Genomic DNA, 19,608 nt, shown 5'->3' with positions numbered 1-19,608 from the left:
TGTTCTCTGCCCTTCACTAAGGTTGAAGACGGGTTTACTTGTTGAAGCTCCACTGATGTCGATGGGCGGAAATAACCAGAAAGTTCTTTGGTTAAGTACTTAGCAGCTGTAAGAGAGTAAGCTCTACTCGGACCATTCTGTTTACTCTGCTTCTGATGCTTTGACATCTGGGGTCTTGTTACCGTGGAGAGACTGCCCTTCCCAGGGCTAGCCAGTTCCTAGAGATAGTAGATCACTGGCCTCCGAGAACAACTTTCCTATGCAAACTAGCCCATCTCAAGCCCTGTTCTCACCACCTCTCTCCTGGGGTCTCACAGCTTTATTCATGGCCCCAGGGCCAGACAAGTACAGCCCGCTCCCCCCACCCCATCCTAGAGCCCACTAACATATTTCACCGGCCAATCCCAAGCCTTCTTTCCCTGCCTCACCCATTCCTTCCCTTGGAAACCAAATCAAAGTCGTTGCTCATGCTTTCCCCACACTCCCTCTGCCTCCCAACCGAGCCTGGTGCTTCCCTGTGTGAACACCATGGTCCAGCCCTCTTGGGGACCATGAGCAACAAACCCTTCTTGGTGGTTGTTGTCTCCTTTTCCATCCAGAAAAGGACTGGCCTCCCCATACCTGAACAGTAATAATGCAAAAGCCATCCACCGCTTCTAAACGTCATCTGTCCCTCTATTTCGTCCTTGTGACAGACTGTCTTAGGACATGGGTCCAACTCAGAACTTCATGTTCACTAAGAACCACAAATCGCCTGCTTTCTCAATGGTGGTCCAGCAAAGCAGACAGAAGGCACAGGTGTACAAGAGATACGCCAGTAAGATGTTACAGGGCTGTCTGGGCGTAGCCCACAGGGCACCAAGCAGTGCCCTACACTAAACTGGGAAACAAAGCCACGCAAACACCAGAGTAACTCATCACAGCTCTTCCCTTGCCATTTGCTCCTGAAACCACCTCCAGGGAAGTGTGGGAGCCTCAGGAAGGACTTTTTGGGATGGGGGTGGGGAACACATTAAAAATACGCAAATTGAATTCACTGCGCTCAAATGCAAAGAAGAAATTTAAGAAGTTTCTAATAGTGAAGCTATCAAAGGCAGAAAGATGGAACGTTCATGATTTAAAGAAATTCCAGTCATGTTGGCGTTGACCACCACCTCCCCCCAACGCCGACCCCGCTCTCCTGGAAGCGATTCTTCCTGCCTTGTTTTCCTAGAGTTCTTTTTTTGTTTGTTTGTTTGTTGCAAAGTTAGAAAACAAATGTGTTTCTCTGGGAGAACAAAGCCCATAAATATTTTATGTACGTGAGAGAAGCGAATTGAATTCATCCCAGGAACATTTGTCATCCGCAGTTAGGACAAGAAATCGACTTGGCCCCGTCAGTTCCCCAGCGTGTGCCCGGCAGGGCTTTGGAAGCTCAGAATCGAATGAGATGTGCTGGGGTTTTTTCTACTCACCCTGTAGCCAGTGTTGCTATGCCAACGTCCGTTAACTTCATTCCTACACCTATGGAAGAGAGAGCAGAAATGGGATTTGTGTTACCCGGGGCTCCTGGGAAAGGACCGGCCATGGTTTCCCGGGGAAGGGGTAGTGACAGCCCCCCCTGCCTTCCTTTCCTACATAAACACACATTCCTCCTTGTTTCAGCGGTAGAGGCCTCTTTCTGTCGACACTGACAGTCTTTTGGACATACAACCAGCTTGGCAGGATAATAATGGGGGGACGGCAGCCCTCGGACAGCAGCTTAGGGGAGTTGTGTCTCACGGGATCCAATGGTGGGGCCTGCCACCCACCGCCACCCTCTGCCCTTTGTAGCTTGGGCAGCGATGCCCCCTGTGTGCCTGGCCCATCCCTGCTCCAGGAGGAGGCAGGCCAGCAGCCCTACGAGTGGCTCTGAAGCTCGCTGCTTGCCCCGCAAGCTCTCTCCCTAGAAGAGCTCCGACGGGGGACTGTCTGCATCACTGGGTCACCGCAGTGGCAGGTGGCGTGCATGTGTGCGGCGGGTGGGGGGTGAGGTCGGCCGTGAGAGAGTTGCAGATGGCACAGGAACTGTCCCAAGCCATTTCCCATCTCCATAATGATGGTTTCCCAATCAAGGAGGGAAGATTCTCAGGCTTGGCTCTAGGCCCAGGGACGCACTCCTGAGTTATACATGGAGACTTGTCACAACTGGCCTGGAGATGCTGGCCACTGTGACCCATGGTCTGACCCTTTGACTCATCCCAACCTCTACCCATTAAACCCTGTGGGGGCGGTTACCAACACCACAGCCATCCACACGGCTGCCTGAGCGTCCCACTCTGGTTCAGCAAAAAGCCACAATATCCCTGATGGAAACATAAGAACACAGAAGGCTTTTCACCTCTGCTTCTCCAGCAGTAGCAGTCGAGAGAGTGGCTGAGGAACCAGGGACATAAAGAAAACAGAAAATCCTTCTGTCTTGCAGGGAGGGGAAGGGCAAGAGTCGCTGTCACCTGGGGCCACAGAGAAGAGCCAGGCCCTCACCCTGTCCCCGTCTTACTCCGCATCCCTGACCTCTTCCAGATCTGGAGGAAGACAAGTCTTTCCGACGCCCAGAGTGTGGATGGCCCCGGGCCTCTCCAGACTCTCCTTGCCAGACCCGGGAGCAGCTCGGCTCCTGTCTCTCTAGGGTGGTGGCCATGGGCACGGGCTCCAGCTCAGTGGGCCTCCGCCTCAAGGGCGCTCCTACAGTCTCGTGACAGGCCCTCCGTGGCGGAGCATGGGGTCCACGGTGCTCCCCACCAGTCTGCCTGGCTTGCCTCCTCCTCTCTCGCCCCTACGTCTTGTCCCCCCCAGGCCTGTGGTCACTGTATTTCCCATGGCCTGCGGGTGGCCCGCTCTCTGAGGGGCCTGGCAGCACAGAAACCGGTCTGGGGTGTGGACCAAGGAACCAGCGTCCTCTCTCTCCCAAGGCCCCCCCGAGGTCAGACGTGATGGCCGCCAAGCTCCGTGAGCCTCCACGCTGGGAACGCTGCTTTCAGAGGCCCAGGAGAGGAACACTAATGGGTTAATGCTCTGAGTCAGCAGCCTCTGCCCGGAGCACGGCAAAAACACAGGCCATGCGGCTCTTCGGGCTGGCTGGTCCGACAGAAGCCGCTTTGCCGCGTGCACCTATGAGCTAATCAGACCCGGCACTTCGGAGGGCCAGTGAGCATTTTAAAGGCCGCTTTTGCAGTGGGCGACTGATTCACCTCATTCTCCCAAATCTAACAACTAGAACGTATGCAGAAGTGCTTCATGTAGCCTTTATTACAGGGGCTGCGCTTTAAAAAAAAAAAAAAAAAAGAAAGAAAGAAAGAAAGAAAGAAAGGAAAAAGGGCACCAAATTGTAAAAGCCTTCTTCGGACATCTTGTTTTTGTGGAGCTCTGTATTTAAAAATCTCAGCTCTGAGCTGCATTTTAGTCCAATTTCAAGAAGTCATTTGGCAAATGTCCTTGAACTTGTGGATCGCTTTTCCCGCCTCTCGCAATTACCAGCTATCACTCACAGTGGAGAAAAAGAGAATATAATTTTGAAAAGGAAACGTCTCAGTTCAGTAATTTGCTGGCAGTTCAATCAAAATCTCCAAAAGGTAATTCTAGTGTGCAGCCATGGGAGGTAGCAGGGGATAGCGGGTCGTTTCTGGCGAAAGGAAGGAAGTAGGCAGCATCAGGAATTTGTTCTCCAGAACTTGGGTTTTTGGGTCTTTGGGGTGACTGAACCCTCGTGGTCTCAGCGACGGGCGGATCTCAGGGCCCAACCACACGCGGGGCTTTCATCCCCAAGCTTGCCGAAGCCCCCTCAATCCTGTCAACAAGCTACAGCAGCTACGGCAGCAAGGGAAGGGATTGCTTTTAAGAGTCTGAGAAGGTCATAGTTGAGTTTGGGTTTGTCTGGGCTTTTTTTTTTTTTTTTTTCATCCTAGTGCCAGCATCTCGTCAGTCAAATTAGAAAATGTACGGGTTCTCTAGAGAGTGGATGTGCTATCTCCTCCCCAAAGATGATGACAGTAACGAGATTTCCCCCAGCAGCAGAGAGTAAAAACACCCCGTTAGACACCATGCCAGCGCCATGGACCGCACACGCCGTTCACCGAGAGATGTTACATTCCACGGAGCTTGTTCGCAGGTGCCTAGAAGCAAAACGAACCCTGCGCGGAGCTCCGGGGCGCTGCTTTTCAGCAGAAGAACTATACTTATTGCAAAATTAACGCTGAGGGAGAAAAGATGGAGGGGGGAATCCAGACCCACACAGCCGGAGTCTAACTAGAGAGCTGTGTATTAAGATCGTGCGCATGTGTACGTGTGCGTGCGTGTGTGTACGTGTGGCAGCGGAGTCTCCAAGGAGCTGAGCGGGTATGCAGCCTCCAATATGCAGATCGGCCCCACCCGCAAGGCTCTGACCTTGCAGTTCCCAGCTGGCCCTCAAGAAGGCCCTCACTGGATGCTCTAATTTCGGGAGATACTTGGAAATCTCTCACAAATTGGTAAATTTGCGGTTTAGTGGAAAGAGCTTGGGTTTTGGAGTCCGAAGCCACAGGGTAGGGTCTCAGACTCCTCTGCTTATTAGCTGGGTGACAGCAGGCAATTAAAGCATTGTCTCTAGGCCTCTGTTTTCTCATCTGTAAAATGGGGTCCTAATGTTTTCCTCTCAGACTTCTGTCTTCTGTTTGTCTTACGTCTATGTCTTCCTTTTGTCTTATGAAGATCAGACAGAAATCATAGGAAAAAATGAGTACATACGCAAAGGGGGATGTCCTTGAACCTTTTTGCAACATCTTATGTCTGTGTTTATTTCAAAATAAAAAGTTTAAAAAATCGGGGAACACTCACTCTGTGGCAGTGCTGTGCTACGTGACTTCCCAGCCTGTTTGAGCCCCCCAATACCCCCCCCACCTCCTCACCCCTCAGGTAAAGGACTGAGGCGCAGAGAGGGAAGTAACTTGCCCGAGGCTCACAGCTAGGAAGCCGTGGGAACAGACCCCGGAGGCCGTGTTGCTCTTTACCAGCAGCTATAACAAGGGCTGGAGATCCTCGCCTGCGACAAGGTCTGACGTACGGCAGGCATACGGTTATAGCTCAGATTTTTCTTCACAGTATTATTTGGAAAGGAAGAGGAAAAGGAAAACCTTTGTGGTAGAAACTGTTGGTGCCCCACCCACTGTCCTCACCCTAACCACTTCCGTGCACTCTGGCTACCCCCCCATCCCCGTGCCACCAGCATCTCTTTGCCTGAGCTCATGGGAGCCGCTTTGCTCAGCTTGGCTTGTCCGTGGGCAGGTGGCAAGTTCAGGGGCATTAACACCCGCACCAGGAGTAGCTGCCCACTGGTAGCGAAAGACAACTGGTGTATAAATACCACTGCTCCCTCCCTCCTTGTGTGAGAGAATTCTGAGCGGCCTGCTCTGCACAAGCTCCCAGAGTCTCTCCAGCAGGCAGGACCTTTAGTGACCTGCAGCGGGGAACTGGCTGTGTTCCAAGGCTCCCTATTGGCTGCCTGTCCACTGCCTGTCATACTCCTCTCTCCTAGCAGGGTCGCCTGGGATCCCCTCCCTAATATTTGTACCTGACCATGAGTGTGCAGGAAAGGACTCACCTTGCCCAAATAAAGGCTCAATCCCCACCCGGCTCCTGAGAGGTAACCTCCAAGCCCTGGAATGACCCGCCTGGTAAGACCGTCTTTGTCTACCTGGGGCGGTGGTGTGACCTCTGAAGAGGCTAGAGACCAAAGTCCATCTTGGGACGAGTTATGCCAATGGGATGGATCCCCAGTAAAATCTCTGAACACTGAGGTTTGGGCGAACTTCCCCGGAAGGCAGTTAGCATGCACGCGGCCACACACATCACTGCTGGGAGACGTTGGTGCTGTCTATGCCGCTCCACTGTGACAGGACACCTGGAAGTTCCCTCGGGGCCTCCCCCTGTCTCTGCCCCAGGAGTCTCTTCCTTTTGCTAATTTGAGTCTGTACCCTTTCACTGTAAGAAACCATAACCAAGAGTGTAAAGGATTTTCTGAGTTCTGTGAGTCCTTCCAGCAAATTGCTGAAACAAAAGGAGGTCTTGGGGAACCTCAAACTGCAGCTTGTCTCAGGGTAGTCTCTCTGGGTACCCTAATTGTCAAAGCCCCACTTCATAGGAAAAATGCACTCCCGTCGATTTGCATATAAATTGAAAATGTGCAAACTAGCCAGCAGGACTTGAAAATCTAAAGCAACTGCCCTATTAAGAACCAACGATTACGTCTTAATTTATCTTTTGGTACAGTCAGATTTTCCTCTACATTTCTGAATTGCCCCTGTAGAGGACAGAGCAATCAAGCCAGTCTTCGGTCACCTGTGGTAATAGGTGTTATTGGCGTGAATTATTATAATGCCCTCTATTACTCCGTTTGGCTGCTCATTTCAGGCTTGTTTCTGATGAGACATTAGTAGCACCTCCTGCTGGTAAAGATGCTTAAAGGCATCTGGCCGACCGCTCCCTCTCCTCCCATCCACACCCCAAGGAACATTCCAGGCCCCACGGCACCCCTGCAAGCCAGGTCAGGCTGCTTTCCTCACCCTGCATGTCCGTGACCAAGAGGCAGCCACCTGTCTTCTGGTATACCCAGTGCTGGAAGGTACAGCACTTCTGACCAGCCTCCGAGTCTCTCCTCAAGAAGTTGATCTCCTTCCCATCCCGGATGGAATACTTCACGAACTCGCCGATCAGCTCCTCCTCCACGGTTGCGTACGGGATGTTGTTGTCAGGGCGATGGATGAGGAAGATAGGAATTATCCTGGAAGGCAAGACAGCACGGCCACACATCACGTTCTCACCTGGAAATGGAGACTGAGGGTATTCTGTCTTCACTTGGGGGAAGCAGGTGCAGAACAAATTCCTGGACTGTACTAGATATAGGCAGACCCCCGACCACAATGACAGCTCAGCAGGAGGGAAGATATATTTCCGTCTTTCATTTGTGCCTCGAGTTGGTCAGAAAGCCCTCCTTGGGATGGAGTTTGACTGCCCACATAGGAATGAATGTTTGCATTGCAGTCCTGTCTCAGTGACCCACTGGCCATGTGTCCATTCATCAAATCTCCTTCCTTCCTTCCTTCCCTCCCTCCTTCCTCCTTCCTTCCTTCCATTCATTCAGCAAATACTCATTCAGTGGTTTCTATCTCAGTCTTCTGAGCTGTTCCAAAAAACAGCAAAGAACACAGAGGCTCTGCGCTCAAGGATCTTACATTTAAATGAGGGAGACAGGCAATAAACAAGTCAATGTATAGTGCCAGGGGCGGCTAGGTGAAAAAATAAAGCAGTGGAAAGGTGCTAGGTAGCACCGGGGTCAGGGAGGGGGATGCTGTTTTACTGAGGGAGGGCAGAGGAGGCCTTGCTAAGAAAGAACGTTTGAGCAGAGACCTGTAGGAAGGCGGGGTAGGGAGCCATGAGGGTATCCATGGGAGAAGCATTCTAAGTAGAAGGAGCAACAAAGGGAAAAGGCACCAGTGCAGGAGCATTCTTGGTGGGTTCCAAGAGCAGGGAGGGGCCTGTGTGGCTGGAGTAGGGTCAGCAAAGGGGAGATGGGAGCAGGTGGGTGCGGACAGGGGGCGAATGGGAAGCCAGAACTTGTGGGGTCTTGGAGGCCATTTGAAAAACCATTCGGATGAGAAGCCACTGGAGGGTCTTGGACAGAGGAGTGCCGCAATCACACATCCTTGTGGCAGGAGGACTCTGCCACTCTGCAGAGAAGGGGCCGTGCGGGGGCAAGGGCAGAGCAGGGAGATCAGGCGGCACACTGCACAACTGGGACGGCGGCCCCGGGGGAGAAGGGATGCGTCCCGACTGCGGTTTTCAGCACAGCCCATTCGCTGGAGCACCTTAGTTGGTATTTCACACCTGCTCCTCCCCTCCCCAGCCACGCTCTCGCTTCCTGTTTTACTGTGAAGACTGAAACACTCAGAAGAGAGCTTCCCCCTCCCGCCCCCCACGATGGAGGACGCCTCCTCGCCACCCCCCCACGCCTCTTCTCCCACTGGTGTCCGGGTCTGGCCAACCCCTCTAACGCTCAGGGATGTTTCGCCAGCAAGTTCTCCCGCCTCCTCCACCGGCTTTTCCGTCTAAGAAGCATCCTTGCCGGGGCCCAGCGACACGCTGGGACAGCTCTCCGCCCCTCGACGCCTGACTCAGCGCTGACACCCAAACTCAGGTCAGTTTAGCCTCATGGTGGGCGATCCCTCCCCTCCCATTCGCCCCGGAACCCCCTCACAGAGGCGAGCCCACTAACGGAGGGCCCCCGCAGCACCCGTGTGGCCGAGTCCAACGGTCTCCTCTGCGCCCGGGTCTCACGTGCCCTCAGCGGCACTGGACACAGTGAGATCTCAAAGCACCTTCCCGCTGCTTCCAGAAACTCACTTCCTCTTGGTCTCCTTCTTGCTCCACTGGCTACATTCTTCCTGTCTCCTTCTCTGGAGCCTCATTTCTCCCCAGCCTTTAGGGAGAGCTCTGCTCTCTCCGCCCACACCGGCTAGTGACCTCCTTGCTTGAAGGACGGTTCGTACGGCGACAGTTGCCACCTTTCCATCCCCAGTCCAGACCTCTTCCCTGAGTTCCTGACTCACGCTCTCTTCGATCCACATCTAAATGGCATCTCAGATTGAACCCAGCCCAAACTGAACTCCTCACGTGCCCCAGACTTCTGTCTCGGCCCCACCGTGGTGACTGGCGACTCACCCTCCTATTCTTTTCACCCAGTAAACATCTCCCCAGTAGCTTGTGCCAGAATCTCGAAAACTCACCAGGAGAGCAAACACGGAAGAGGCACAGCCCCTGCTTTGCAAGGACAGCGCTGGGGAGAGGTCTGTGTGTGAGTGCGTGTGTGTGCACGTGTGTGCGTGTGTGTGTACGTGTGTGTGTGTGTGTGTGTGTTTCCCAGTGCGCAATCCTCTGATTTTGGTCCAGTGAGCAGGGAATCAGGAGCAGATGCCTTTGCGAGGACCCCCATCCTTCCATATGTTACCATTCATCCGCTCACCAATTCTTCCCCCATAAGGAAGGGACAGGTGTTTACACACCAAATGTCCCAATCTATCTTTAGGCCGGCGGCATATATGCGGGGCTGCCAGAGACACTCATCAGCCCCGTGTCCCTCGCGAGCATAAGCCCTTCTCAAGTCCCTGCACCGATCTTTATATCCATAATTTTGTGTTGTTTTTTTTAGAAAGCCCCCAAACTTTGGTGTCAAGTCACACAAAACTTGGGTGTGCCCCACCCGAGGGTGCCGCGGTCTTGTGCGTTGCGGACAGCTCACACAACTGACCCTCTTCCTCCTTGAGAACTGACGGGGGCAGACACTGGGCCGGGGCCAGAGAAGAGCGAGAACGTGCGAGGGCCCGTGACACGGAGCCGTCACTCACTCCAGACTGCGGTCTCAGGGGATTTAACAGAAAGCAATTGTGTATTTTCTTTGCATTATGTTAGTTTTCCTTGAAGTTGCTGAGAGATGTCTATGAACTCAAAAAGTACGCTAAGCATTTCCTGGCCAAGAGCAGAAAGCCCTGGGCTTTCTATACTTTAAGCCCGATACACCACCTCAGGGAGAGTATGTTTACCCCTTTGTGAGCTGACAGGGTCGATGAAGGCAACGGTTCCTTCCTTCCTTCCTCTCCAAGTTTCTACCGATACACAAATGGCTGTTGTATCTGAAATCTCCAATGTGCCCTGGCATACCTCTTTCTCTTTTCACTTAAACCCCCACACATGATCTCAACCAGAGGAGCAGGCTAGTAACCACAAGTTCCAGACCCCCAAACATCTGCTTGGTTCAGTCCATATTTGGCCAATGAGTAGATGAAAATAATCAGTGTGATTCCTCTCTGCAGGGTTCCAGGAAAGGGGTGGTACGTTCCTACACTGCTGATCCCCAGTCCACTCTTCTTAGACACGGCACCATACTTTATTTTCACCGTAGGGTAATTGCTTTGTGATAGACTCGTGTTCTCTTGGGCGGGCTTATTGTTGAGACACTGTAATATCCATGAAGTAGACACTCTTTCTTTTCTGCTTAACACGATACATTTATCCCATTCATTTCCTACCCTATTCTTTTCTATTTAATATGATACACTTATTGAATCCATCTCTCCGTCCATCTACCCATCCTTCATCCATCTATCCTTATACACGTACATACGTACGTGCATTGATTTAAAGAATATGTATCAAATATCTCTCTGTAAGCCTCTGGCAACTGGTAGGGAGCAGGACAGCAGCCCACACGTGTGCTTTCATAGCTCCCAGACAGACAGACAGACAGGTGAAATGCTTGTCCTGCTGGTCCTTCTCACCCTCTCCTCCCTCCAGCCCCCCAAGTCCCCAACAGATCCCAGGTAAGAACACAAGAGCAGGTAAACACACTTACTCCGGCACTTCTCCAAAGCCCTCCAGAGGCTGTGCTTCGGCAGCATAGATCTGGGCATAGTGTCTGGCGGTGTTTTGGACGTAGCATTCCTACATCACCCACACGCATGGGAAGGACAAGTGATTAGAGGAAATTCAGAGCTGCGGTAAAGCCCATCAGGTTTCCTGGTGTGGGTCAAGCCAATGGATTCCCAAACCCAGCCATCCCCTCGTTGGGGGCCCAGAAGTAACAGTGATTGCTACACCGCTGCATCGCTACAACCTAGAGCTGTCCACTGGAAGAGCCTCTCTGAGACCTGCAGGAACTCTCCAGGTAAAGTTCAAGCGGTCTCTGGGGCCAGGCATCCTGAACTAAAAAAGTTCTAGAACGTGCACGGCTGAAATTCACCCTGGGCTAAGAGGACTGGCCCCAGGGCAGGATGTCAGGTAAAGCTTGGGGGACCTGCTGGGCAGCCTGTGAGCTCTCCCATCTGAAGTCTTCCTCAGGGGTGTGACAAGGGTTGTGGGTAGTGAACACCTTGACAAGACTGTTTGCCCTGGAAAAGCAAACTGAATTCTGCTTTCTACTCTGTAGGGCCTCTCCAAGAGGGAGTCTGGATGCTGGGGCTTTTCCCTGACCGGACCAGAGGGTACATGAGGCAGAAAGAGAATGAAGTGAAAGAATAGAAAAAAGAACGGTTGATTGGGAGAAAGGAATACAATTGGCAAAATCCTATCCTCAGAAGAGGGGCTGCCTTCATGAGCCGCAAGTCCCACCTGACATCAGCATGTCTGAGACCATCCTGGGTGGCTTGACCCAGGAGATTCATCAAAGTCTCACCTAATTGTTTTCCAGGGGACAGTGTTAGCAGGGCACCTCGCTTGTGACAGAGCTAGTCTTAGCACTCCCGAAAGCTGGCGTCAAGCGTGAAATACATGGGCCCAAGCGGGAGGGGAGGCAGGGAGGGAAGCCCAGATCTATTCTTGTCTCAGGATTCTGCGACTCAGTAACACAGGGATGCGTGAACTTGGCTGGAGTCTCGGCTCAAACTCAGAAAGGCAGGAAACAGGACGAAGCCTCGGCCTTCTGGTTATACCCCACACCCCTCCATAAACCAAACCAAAAAGCAAAGCAATCTAGAAACTCCTCTCTTGGGGATGCTTGAGGATCCGGGCAGCCCGCGTAGCTTGCTTACGTCCTGTGTCCAAGTGGACTCAAACCTTCAAGGACCTCATGGGGCACCCTAGGAACAGAACGGATCCCAGGCGGGGTCAGACACCAGGGAGGGACCTCCAGACTCGGGCTGAGTCCCATCCGGCTGACTCTTCCGGGCAGGTGGACCCACCTGGGCAGCGAGTTTGTAGTTCCTCTGGATGAGCTCGTCGTTGTTTCTGGTCCCGTAGGCAACAGCGTTGTGCACTTTGAGCACGCAGGCGTGGCCGGGCTGGAAGACGGGCGTGAGCCCCCGCATCACCTTGCTGCGGAAGGCCTTCCGGTGCACGCCTTCCCCGAAGTGCAGCTCCTCTGTGGCGATCTGACCGCGCAGCTGGTCCCCGAAGTAGCTGTCTCTAAGGAAGTCTTCCCTGAAGATGAGCTGGCTGAATTCGATCTCTTCACATCCTGAAACACAGCTCGCCTTTAGTTAGCAGACCCCCCAGTGCTGCTTCTCGGCTACGCGTGTTCCCACACAGGGCTGGGGGCAAGGCTGGCCCGCAGAGCCCGGACCGGGAAACCACACTCCCCACGGAGGCCCAGCTCAGAGATGAGATGGTGGGGAAGGGGGTGAGCCCTCCAGGGGTGGGGGGAAGGCCCGTGCGAGGCCTCCGCGGAGCCAGGGAGAGGGGAGAAGACTGGTTGGGGCAAGGAAAAGAAGTTGAAACAGTGCAGTTTTTTTTTATAAGTTAAATTTTAAAATTGGATCACAAAAATGAAGAAGCGGTGTTTTTAATATAACCCAAATCTCAATTCGAGTTACATGATTAATTTCATGTTTCCTGGGCTCCCCAGGAAAAGCAGTTTAGACAGACCTGGAAAATACAGAAAGGACCGTGAAAGGTCATTAAAAGCAAGTTGAAAAGACAGGTGAAGGGTGGAGAACAGAGGAGGGACCAGTGATTAGATGTGTTAGATCGATGCTTCTCAACCTTTCTTCTCATGATTGCCCTTTGAAAGGAGTCTTTTTAGACTTTTTTCCAAATTGCCCCTACCCTGAAATTTTAATTCCACACTCGTACTGTTTATCTGTGTACATACTATGTGTATATCTGTGCTGCACACACAATCGGAGTACAGGGTTTTGTTTTGTTTTGCCTCCTTAAGAAGCAATTTTTGCCTTCTCGGGAGCAGTACTGCCTCCCTGTGTTGAGAATGTCTGTGGTAGACAAAAGAAATAGGCAGATGGGGCGGCTGGGTGGCTCAGTCGGTTAAGCACATGCCTTCACCTTGGGTCATGGTGCCAGGGTCCTGGGATCAAGGCCCCATCAGGTTCCCTGCTCAGTGGGGAGCCTGCTTCTCTCTCTCAACCTCCGCTCCCCCCTGCTTGTGCTCCCTCTCTCTGTGTCAAATAAATAAATAAAATCTTTTAAAAAAAAGGAAAGAAAGAAAGAGGCAGACAAAAACCAAACAGTAAAAGGAACTGCCTCTGAAGAAATACCGAAAAAAAAAAAAGTCTAATCATTTTGGATTTATTTGTAAAAAGATAAATAGAATTATTTTTCTAGTACCAGCTTTCTTCAGATTTGATTCTCCATGTTTCAGGTGACAATGGAGGCAATCAGAAGGCTCCTTTTTAAACTAGAGGCGAGCAGTCAGCATTCTGATGGGCTAACAGAAGAAAAGAAGACGGCTTTCAGTGACGTAAGTTTGTTTAGATTTTTAAAAATGTCTTCCAATTCTCAAAGTCGATAAAGACTAACATCTTTCTGAATGTTTAAGGAAGAAAGAAATCCTGGGTCGTGTGAAAAATCTCACTTCACATTTCTACTTTGACTGCACAGAGAAACATTTTTTTCTCTGCTTTTAAAAATATTTTCAGATCATGTGTTTTAAGAACAGTCTATGCCTGAAGCTAGCTATTAAAGGCATAAGGAGATAAAATTATTCTTGGGACACTTGGGGGACTCAGACAGTTGGGTGTCCAGCTCCTGATTTCGACTCAGGTCATGATCTTGGGGTCGTGAGATGGAGCCCCCTTGCTGGTGTGGAGCCTGCTTGGGATTGCGTCTCTCCCTCTCTGGGGATGAATGAAGAGGCCTAGTTATTGACAGAAAAAGAAGAGGGGGGAGGGAGTGGTTCACATAGGAAAAGGGCTGAAGGTGCCAGTGGAGAGTGGACAGAAAGACTCTCCAAGATTTCACCAAGCCGAGCAGGAGCCTCTGGCCAAGTAACCTGTCCTGGATCTCTAGAGAGAACTGGGGTGGAAAAGTAGGGCAACAGGAAGCCCATGGGACATTGTCCCAGGCAAATATTTCTCATGACCCAGAGATCATGACCCGAGCCGAAACCAGCAGTTGGTCTCCCAACCAACTGGGCTACCCAAACGCCTCCCAGGCAGATTTTTAAGGAGATCCTTGTATCACAGATGTCAACCTTAGGGAAAGAACCAGAAAAAGAAATTAATTTATGGAGAAGAGGATAGTTTTTTCTTAAGTTAAATTTTCAAATGGGATCACAAAATGAAGAAGGGTTTTGTTTTTTTTTTAATACATATAATCCAAATCTCAATTCTAGTTACATGATTAAGTTCATGTTAACAGTTTGGGTCCTAATACCATTTAGTGAACATAGGACGTGTTTTGTGTGAACACATCAGAGCCCAATAAATATGAGCTGCATTTCCCCATTGTGTTTTCTTGCATAATCCCCCCAAATTCCTGAAACTCAATTATTCTTAACAGAAATGTGTGTACCAAGTACTTAGAAATGCATCAGATTTAACACAAAAGTTGTCCAGACTATGTGCTTAGAAATAACAAGGGACATTTTCTGTATAGTATTATATTAGGTATAATTAACAATTCCATCTATAATTTCCAACAGAAATGTCTACTTAAAGATAAAACAATGAAAGGGAAAAAATAAATCTTGGGACTTTTCTTTGAAAGCCCTGTGTGCTATCATTAAATTGTGCTTGCTTGTGTTTTATTTGGACCATCTTTCATTTGGGGCCTTCCCACGAGCTTGATTTTATTAGTTTTTTAATTAGGGACCAACTTGTAAAATATTATTTGTTCCTCCTCTAGAGAACTCAATTAATAAAATGTGAGAGAGACTCCCTCAAACAAGAAAGGTGATCAAGAAGTCATTTGAGGCTTCTTTATCTGAAAGATCAAGGGGATGGGGAGGAAAGTATGGGATCCCCTCACTTTCCAGTGAGTCACTGACACTGGACCCCCCCAGTCACAGGGCGGTCTGACACTGGGAGGAGGTGATGTCATTGGGTCTAGACCCAAACGCTCTGGCTGGAGTCACAGGGCTACATCAGCACTGTTTTCATAAGGTGACCAGCAGCTCATCCCCACTGGGGTCTCTTTTACCAGTTCCTAACTGGTAAACACCTAGAAAAATGAGTTTATGTGAACCTAAATGAACGAGGTTGTGGCAAGTATCCGGCATGTGAACACCCAGCAATGCTAAGCTGATGACACAGAGAAGCTCTTCTTCTGGAAGTTACTTTGTTTTCTCAAGCATAAGGAGGAAGGACATCCTTTTGCATATTTAGACTTTTGGGGAGATAGGGGGGCAGACATGGCAAAAGGATCTGAAATCATACAAGCATACTCCACACTAAAGACAGGTACGTAGCATTTGAATAGGTTTGCAAAGAGCTTTTTTGTTGTTGCCGATAAATATCATGATATAAATATCATGATACGTGTTTCCTAGACCATTTCCTTTTTTATTTTTTTAAAAGATTTTATTTATTTATTTGACAGAGAGAGAAATCACAGGTAGGCAGAGAGGCAGGGGGAAGCAGACTCCCCACTGAGCAGAGAGCCTGATGCGGGGCTCCACCCCAAGACCCTGAGATCATGACCTGAGCCGAAGGCAGAGGCTTTAACCCACTGCACCACTCAGGCGTCCCTGCTAGACCATTTCTAAGTCAGGATCCCAGCTCCTCGCCCTTTATGAACTAGGTGTTCCTCCATCATAATCGCATTTACTGTCTTGTTTCCACAAAGACCTCCCCGTCTTCAGGTGTTCTTGTTTGTCTAAAAATCAGCCCACAAGGTAAATTACTTTATGAGGCTGAATCAACTGAGTTATCCATTTTACTCACATCTCTTCTAAAAGTCACCAAAGCTCCTACGAGGTGCAAAAAGCTATGGTCAGTGACGTGGGTGTGCACAGGTGGTCATGCACGGGTGGATGTGCACAGGTGGGTGTGCATGGGTGGGTTGCAGCCAGCTCGCTCCCGCTGCCAGTGGGCATCTCTTCCTGGCTCCGTGTTTTCTCCATCTCACATGAGCAGTAAAAATTGGCCATGGTGATAGTATTTACACCACAGAAATGAGAAAACTCAACAAATCAGTGCACCCTCCCCCACACACCCTGGGCAGGTTGTTAAACATTTCCCAGCAGCCACTGGGTGGGGATGGGCATGTGTGCGGGGGCAGGGAATTTTCCCTAAGAGGAAACACAGGCCCAGCATGGACTCCACCAAGCTACACTAGGTGGCCCAGCGGCAGGTGACTGCTCAGGAGCCCCCTGTTTGGCTGGTGCCATACCAGCACCAAACGCCAAAGGAAAGCATCCAAACCCATCTCTCATTTTCATTAAGATGCAAACGAAGTTATTCCCCTCGACACTGGGCTGTCTTTGGAATCGGATGGGCTAGTCAAACTGCCAAGCAAACTGAAGATGCAGAACAGGTTACAACAGTGCCAGAGGCTGAAAACAGCCTGCAGAGGGCCTGGACGCCAGCCTGAGGCTTACAGGGAGGACTCTTCCCTCAAAGCCCACCAAGGTGTCGTGGAGCACCGCACCTGCAGTCTGATCTTCCGTTAACACTTCCGGACAGTCGTCACGTCCCGCACGTATGGTAGGCCTGCAACTAGCTTGAAATTGTCTTTCGTGTCTCAGTCATTCCTGTGCTCTCTCCTACTTGGTTGGAAGAGTCAGCAGGAATACTGCTTCTGCCCTTGATTCCGGGAGCTATTTCACGCTTTTACAGAGGGCCCATGTCCTTGGACAACCGAAGACTGGCTTACCTTTCAGATCCTGGTGACTCGTGAGTTGTTTCAGAACTAGAAGAAAAGGCAGAGAGGGTGTTCAGTACGCATGGGCATTCTGAACTGGGGGGCAGGGGAGTTAGAGCTCGCCTGAAACTGAGCCGCCGAGGCTTACCTTCAGCCGTGAGGTTAAACTCAGTGGTCAGTTTTCCGTAACTGTTCTTGATGCAGCAGTCATAGGTGCCCTGGTCCTTCTGACCAGCTTGCATGATGGCCAAGGACACAATGGAGTTGTCACCCGCACTGCAATAGGGGGCATGAATATTTGAACGCTTCATCGTCCTGAGATTGGAGGTTTCTAATGCACTTACGGAGAAAGAAACATGCTTCCCTGCCCTCATGTTTTGGGCCAGTGGGTTGGCTAAAGAGCAAGACCTCGATGAGCTGTTCAAATCCTTCATTCATCTGAGGGGACGATCAGCGCGATTTTGGCTTAACATCCTCACTCCAACATGCAATATTAAGACAGAAACATTTGGGAGGTTTGGCTGCTGCTAGTAATGAACCAGAAATGTGGATTCTGGGGGCTGTCATTAACATTTCTGCTCAGAATTCACCTCAATTATGTTACCAATCCAGGTGCCCTGTGCTTGAAGGAGACCTGAAAATTCCAAACCCAAATCTAAACACAGACACAATAGGGGACAAGAGAAAGGAGGTCTCTGCTGTAAATAAGGACACGTGGCTGAGGTTTTTTTTTTTTTTTTTAAATAGGATACCCCCAGACTGAATACCAGCCATCCATCCACCTTCCCACCCATTCAACATTGTAAGTTCCAGGCACCGTGCTATGAACAGAAAAACCAGTGGTGACGATGATGATGATAGCTAACGTGTACTTAGCACTTGGTATGCATCCGGCATCGTACTGATGACTTAAACATCTATTTCATGTCACACACAGATCAATGTAATGAGAGAAGTGGTATTACTATCCCCACTTCACAGATGAGAAAACTGAGGCAGACAGAGGTCAAGCACGTGACCTAAGTTCCCACAGCTGAGTTGGGCTGGGACTTGAACCAAGAAAGCCTGAGTCTGAAAAAAAAAAAAGAAAGCCTGAGTCTGGAGTCCTCACCTTGATCTCAAGACGCTGCCTCTTCAAGTGATTTGGGATCACTCCCCTCAAATCTGGGATGATGGGAATTATGGCTAACGCTGCAATCTTCATTCCAAAGTCTCACACTAAAAATTTACTTTGTAGCCAAAAAGTTACATTAAATATTGTTGTAGTTTTGTTCGGAATGTTGTTAAACATTCACCAGGTTTGTCTGTTTCAGTTTTGGGTCATTTCACAGTTCAAACCCAGATTCCACTTATCCTGTCTCAGTTGCTTAGCCCCCGAAGTAGAGACGCTCGGTTGGTTTTTCAGTGGACATCAAGTCTCTGATTTACACATGTTTCATGCACCAATGACTTGAAAGAAAAGCCCATGAAATGATAATGCATCATCCACCGAGACAGCCTCTGAACGCGTCCTGAATGCATGGTGGAAAGTGGACAGTCCCAGTCACCAGCGGAAGATTTCCTGTTGGGCTACAAAACGCTGAGTCACAGAAGGCCTGGGGTGGTGTCTCTCTCTGTGGCTTCTGACCCAAATTCCCTGATCCTCTGACACCTGACGGAGAACCTTGGAGGCCTCTTCCTGCCCTTCACATGTCACCCAAGGAGAATTTAATAATGGGAGAATGCTCCTGTGCCTGACTTTGCTGTTTAAATAGAACCCCCAGAGACATTTTTAACTTGCAACTTACAAGTTCTGTCTAGGAGAAAAGATAACCCTCAGTGTTTATTACCTGTCAAATATTAACCAGTTTTGTACCTGTTTGCAAAAGTATTATGGATTTGCCCCACAGACTATATAAATCTCCATTCCTCAAATGTTCCTTTGAATGGCTTTACCATCTTCCTGGTTCTTCATTATTTAATGAGCTGAAAGAGATCTTGGCTGTGTGTTTATATTATACTTGCTTGAGAGATTTTAGCTTCTGGGAAATGATGTTTTACAAGGCAGTGAGATACTTCTTGGAGGGACTGGAATTAAGGTGAAAGAAATTCGATAACATTTAAAAAGCCACTCGAACTAATGTAAATGATTTCTTGATATACAGAGGACGCAAGCCTCCCAAATATCCTCCATATACCATAGAAGAGGCAAGGGGTGCACCTAAGCCAGTGTGGCCAAGAGGGAAGGAAGCCAGAGCGGCTAAGATCGTAAAGGCTTGGCCCCGCGTCGCCGGTACAGGCAAGCCTACTGTTGCCAAATGCTCCCCAGAGGGAAGCTGGGTTTTCTAAAGACATCTCAAAATGGAAAAGGGACCCAAAGGATTCCGGTGCCAATTCTAAGCTCAGAGCAAGATGGCAGAAACCCCCACTGGTTAATTATCCTTGGCTCACAACGACAGCAAGTTTTTTAAATGAATAATGAGTGCTTCCTTTCTATAAAGCTCTAGGGAGCGGCCTTGATTTTAAAACCAAGTCATTTATTCTCCATTAAAATTCTTCGGAAGCCACACATAAGACAGGCGAGATGAGGGCAGCGTTTTAGGCAGCAAATGTGATTCCATCCATGACAACCCAGTTAGATGTTCTGGAGTGAGGTCACGGCAAAGAAACTGTAGCTCAAATCTGCCGTGGTTGCATTTGGGACCTAATTTCCGGACATGGGTTCCCAGCGGACCCATTTGATTTCATTCGACAGAAAGCTCTCCGGCTGTGCTTCCTTTTTCAGGCGACTTGTGGCGAGATGAAGGGGGTAGGAACCTCCGAGACTCAGGGAGCTGAACAGGGACCTCCTTTGGCACTAAAAGCACCTGAGGACTGTTGGAGTGCCAGTCGTTTCCACGGAGCCCAGCGATCTGTTTAAGAAGCAGCCACGCCCCCTCAAGTGTGTCAGATGAAGCTCCAGGTCCGCAGTTCACCCGAACGAGCGTGTATTGGCAGCACCGCGTTCTAGGAAGCCGTTCGCCAGGTTCATTCCACACGGGAGTTCTCGGCAACGAT

The 19,608-nt window shown here is 50.0% G+C and overlaps 1 protein-coding gene across 1 annotated transcript in view; it reads right to left on the bottom strand.

The window, feature by feature from the left end:
- The window catches only part of ALPK2 (alpha kinase 2), a 102,741-nt gene that overhangs the window by 11,949 nt on the left and 71,184 nt on the right, over positions 1–19,608 (bottom strand). The window contains exons 6-11 of the mRNA XM_044240982.1: positions 16,721–16,848; positions 16,585–16,620; positions 11,721–11,995; positions 10,397–10,485; positions 6,555–6,772; positions 1,455–1,503 (exon numbers count right to left, since the gene is read on the bottom strand). Coding sequence (XP_044096917.1) covers positions 1,455–1,503; positions 6,555–6,772; positions 10,397–10,485; positions 11,721–11,995; positions 16,585–16,620; positions 16,721–16,848 — 795 coding nt within the window. The remainder of the gene's footprint in view (positions 1–1,454; positions 1,504–6,554; positions 6,773–10,396; positions 10,486–11,720; positions 11,996–16,584; positions 16,621–16,720; positions 16,849–19,608) is intronic.

Source organism: Neovison vison, chromosome 3 (assembly GCF_020171115.1).
Source record: "Neovison vison isolate M4711 chromosome 3, ASM_NN_V1, whole genome shotgun sequence".
In the NCBI taxonomy this organism is placed as follows: Eukaryota; Metazoa; Chordata; class Mammalia; order Carnivora; family Mustelidae; genus Neogale; species Neogale vison.
This window is presented reverse-complemented; position numbering and strand designations above follow the sequence as displayed.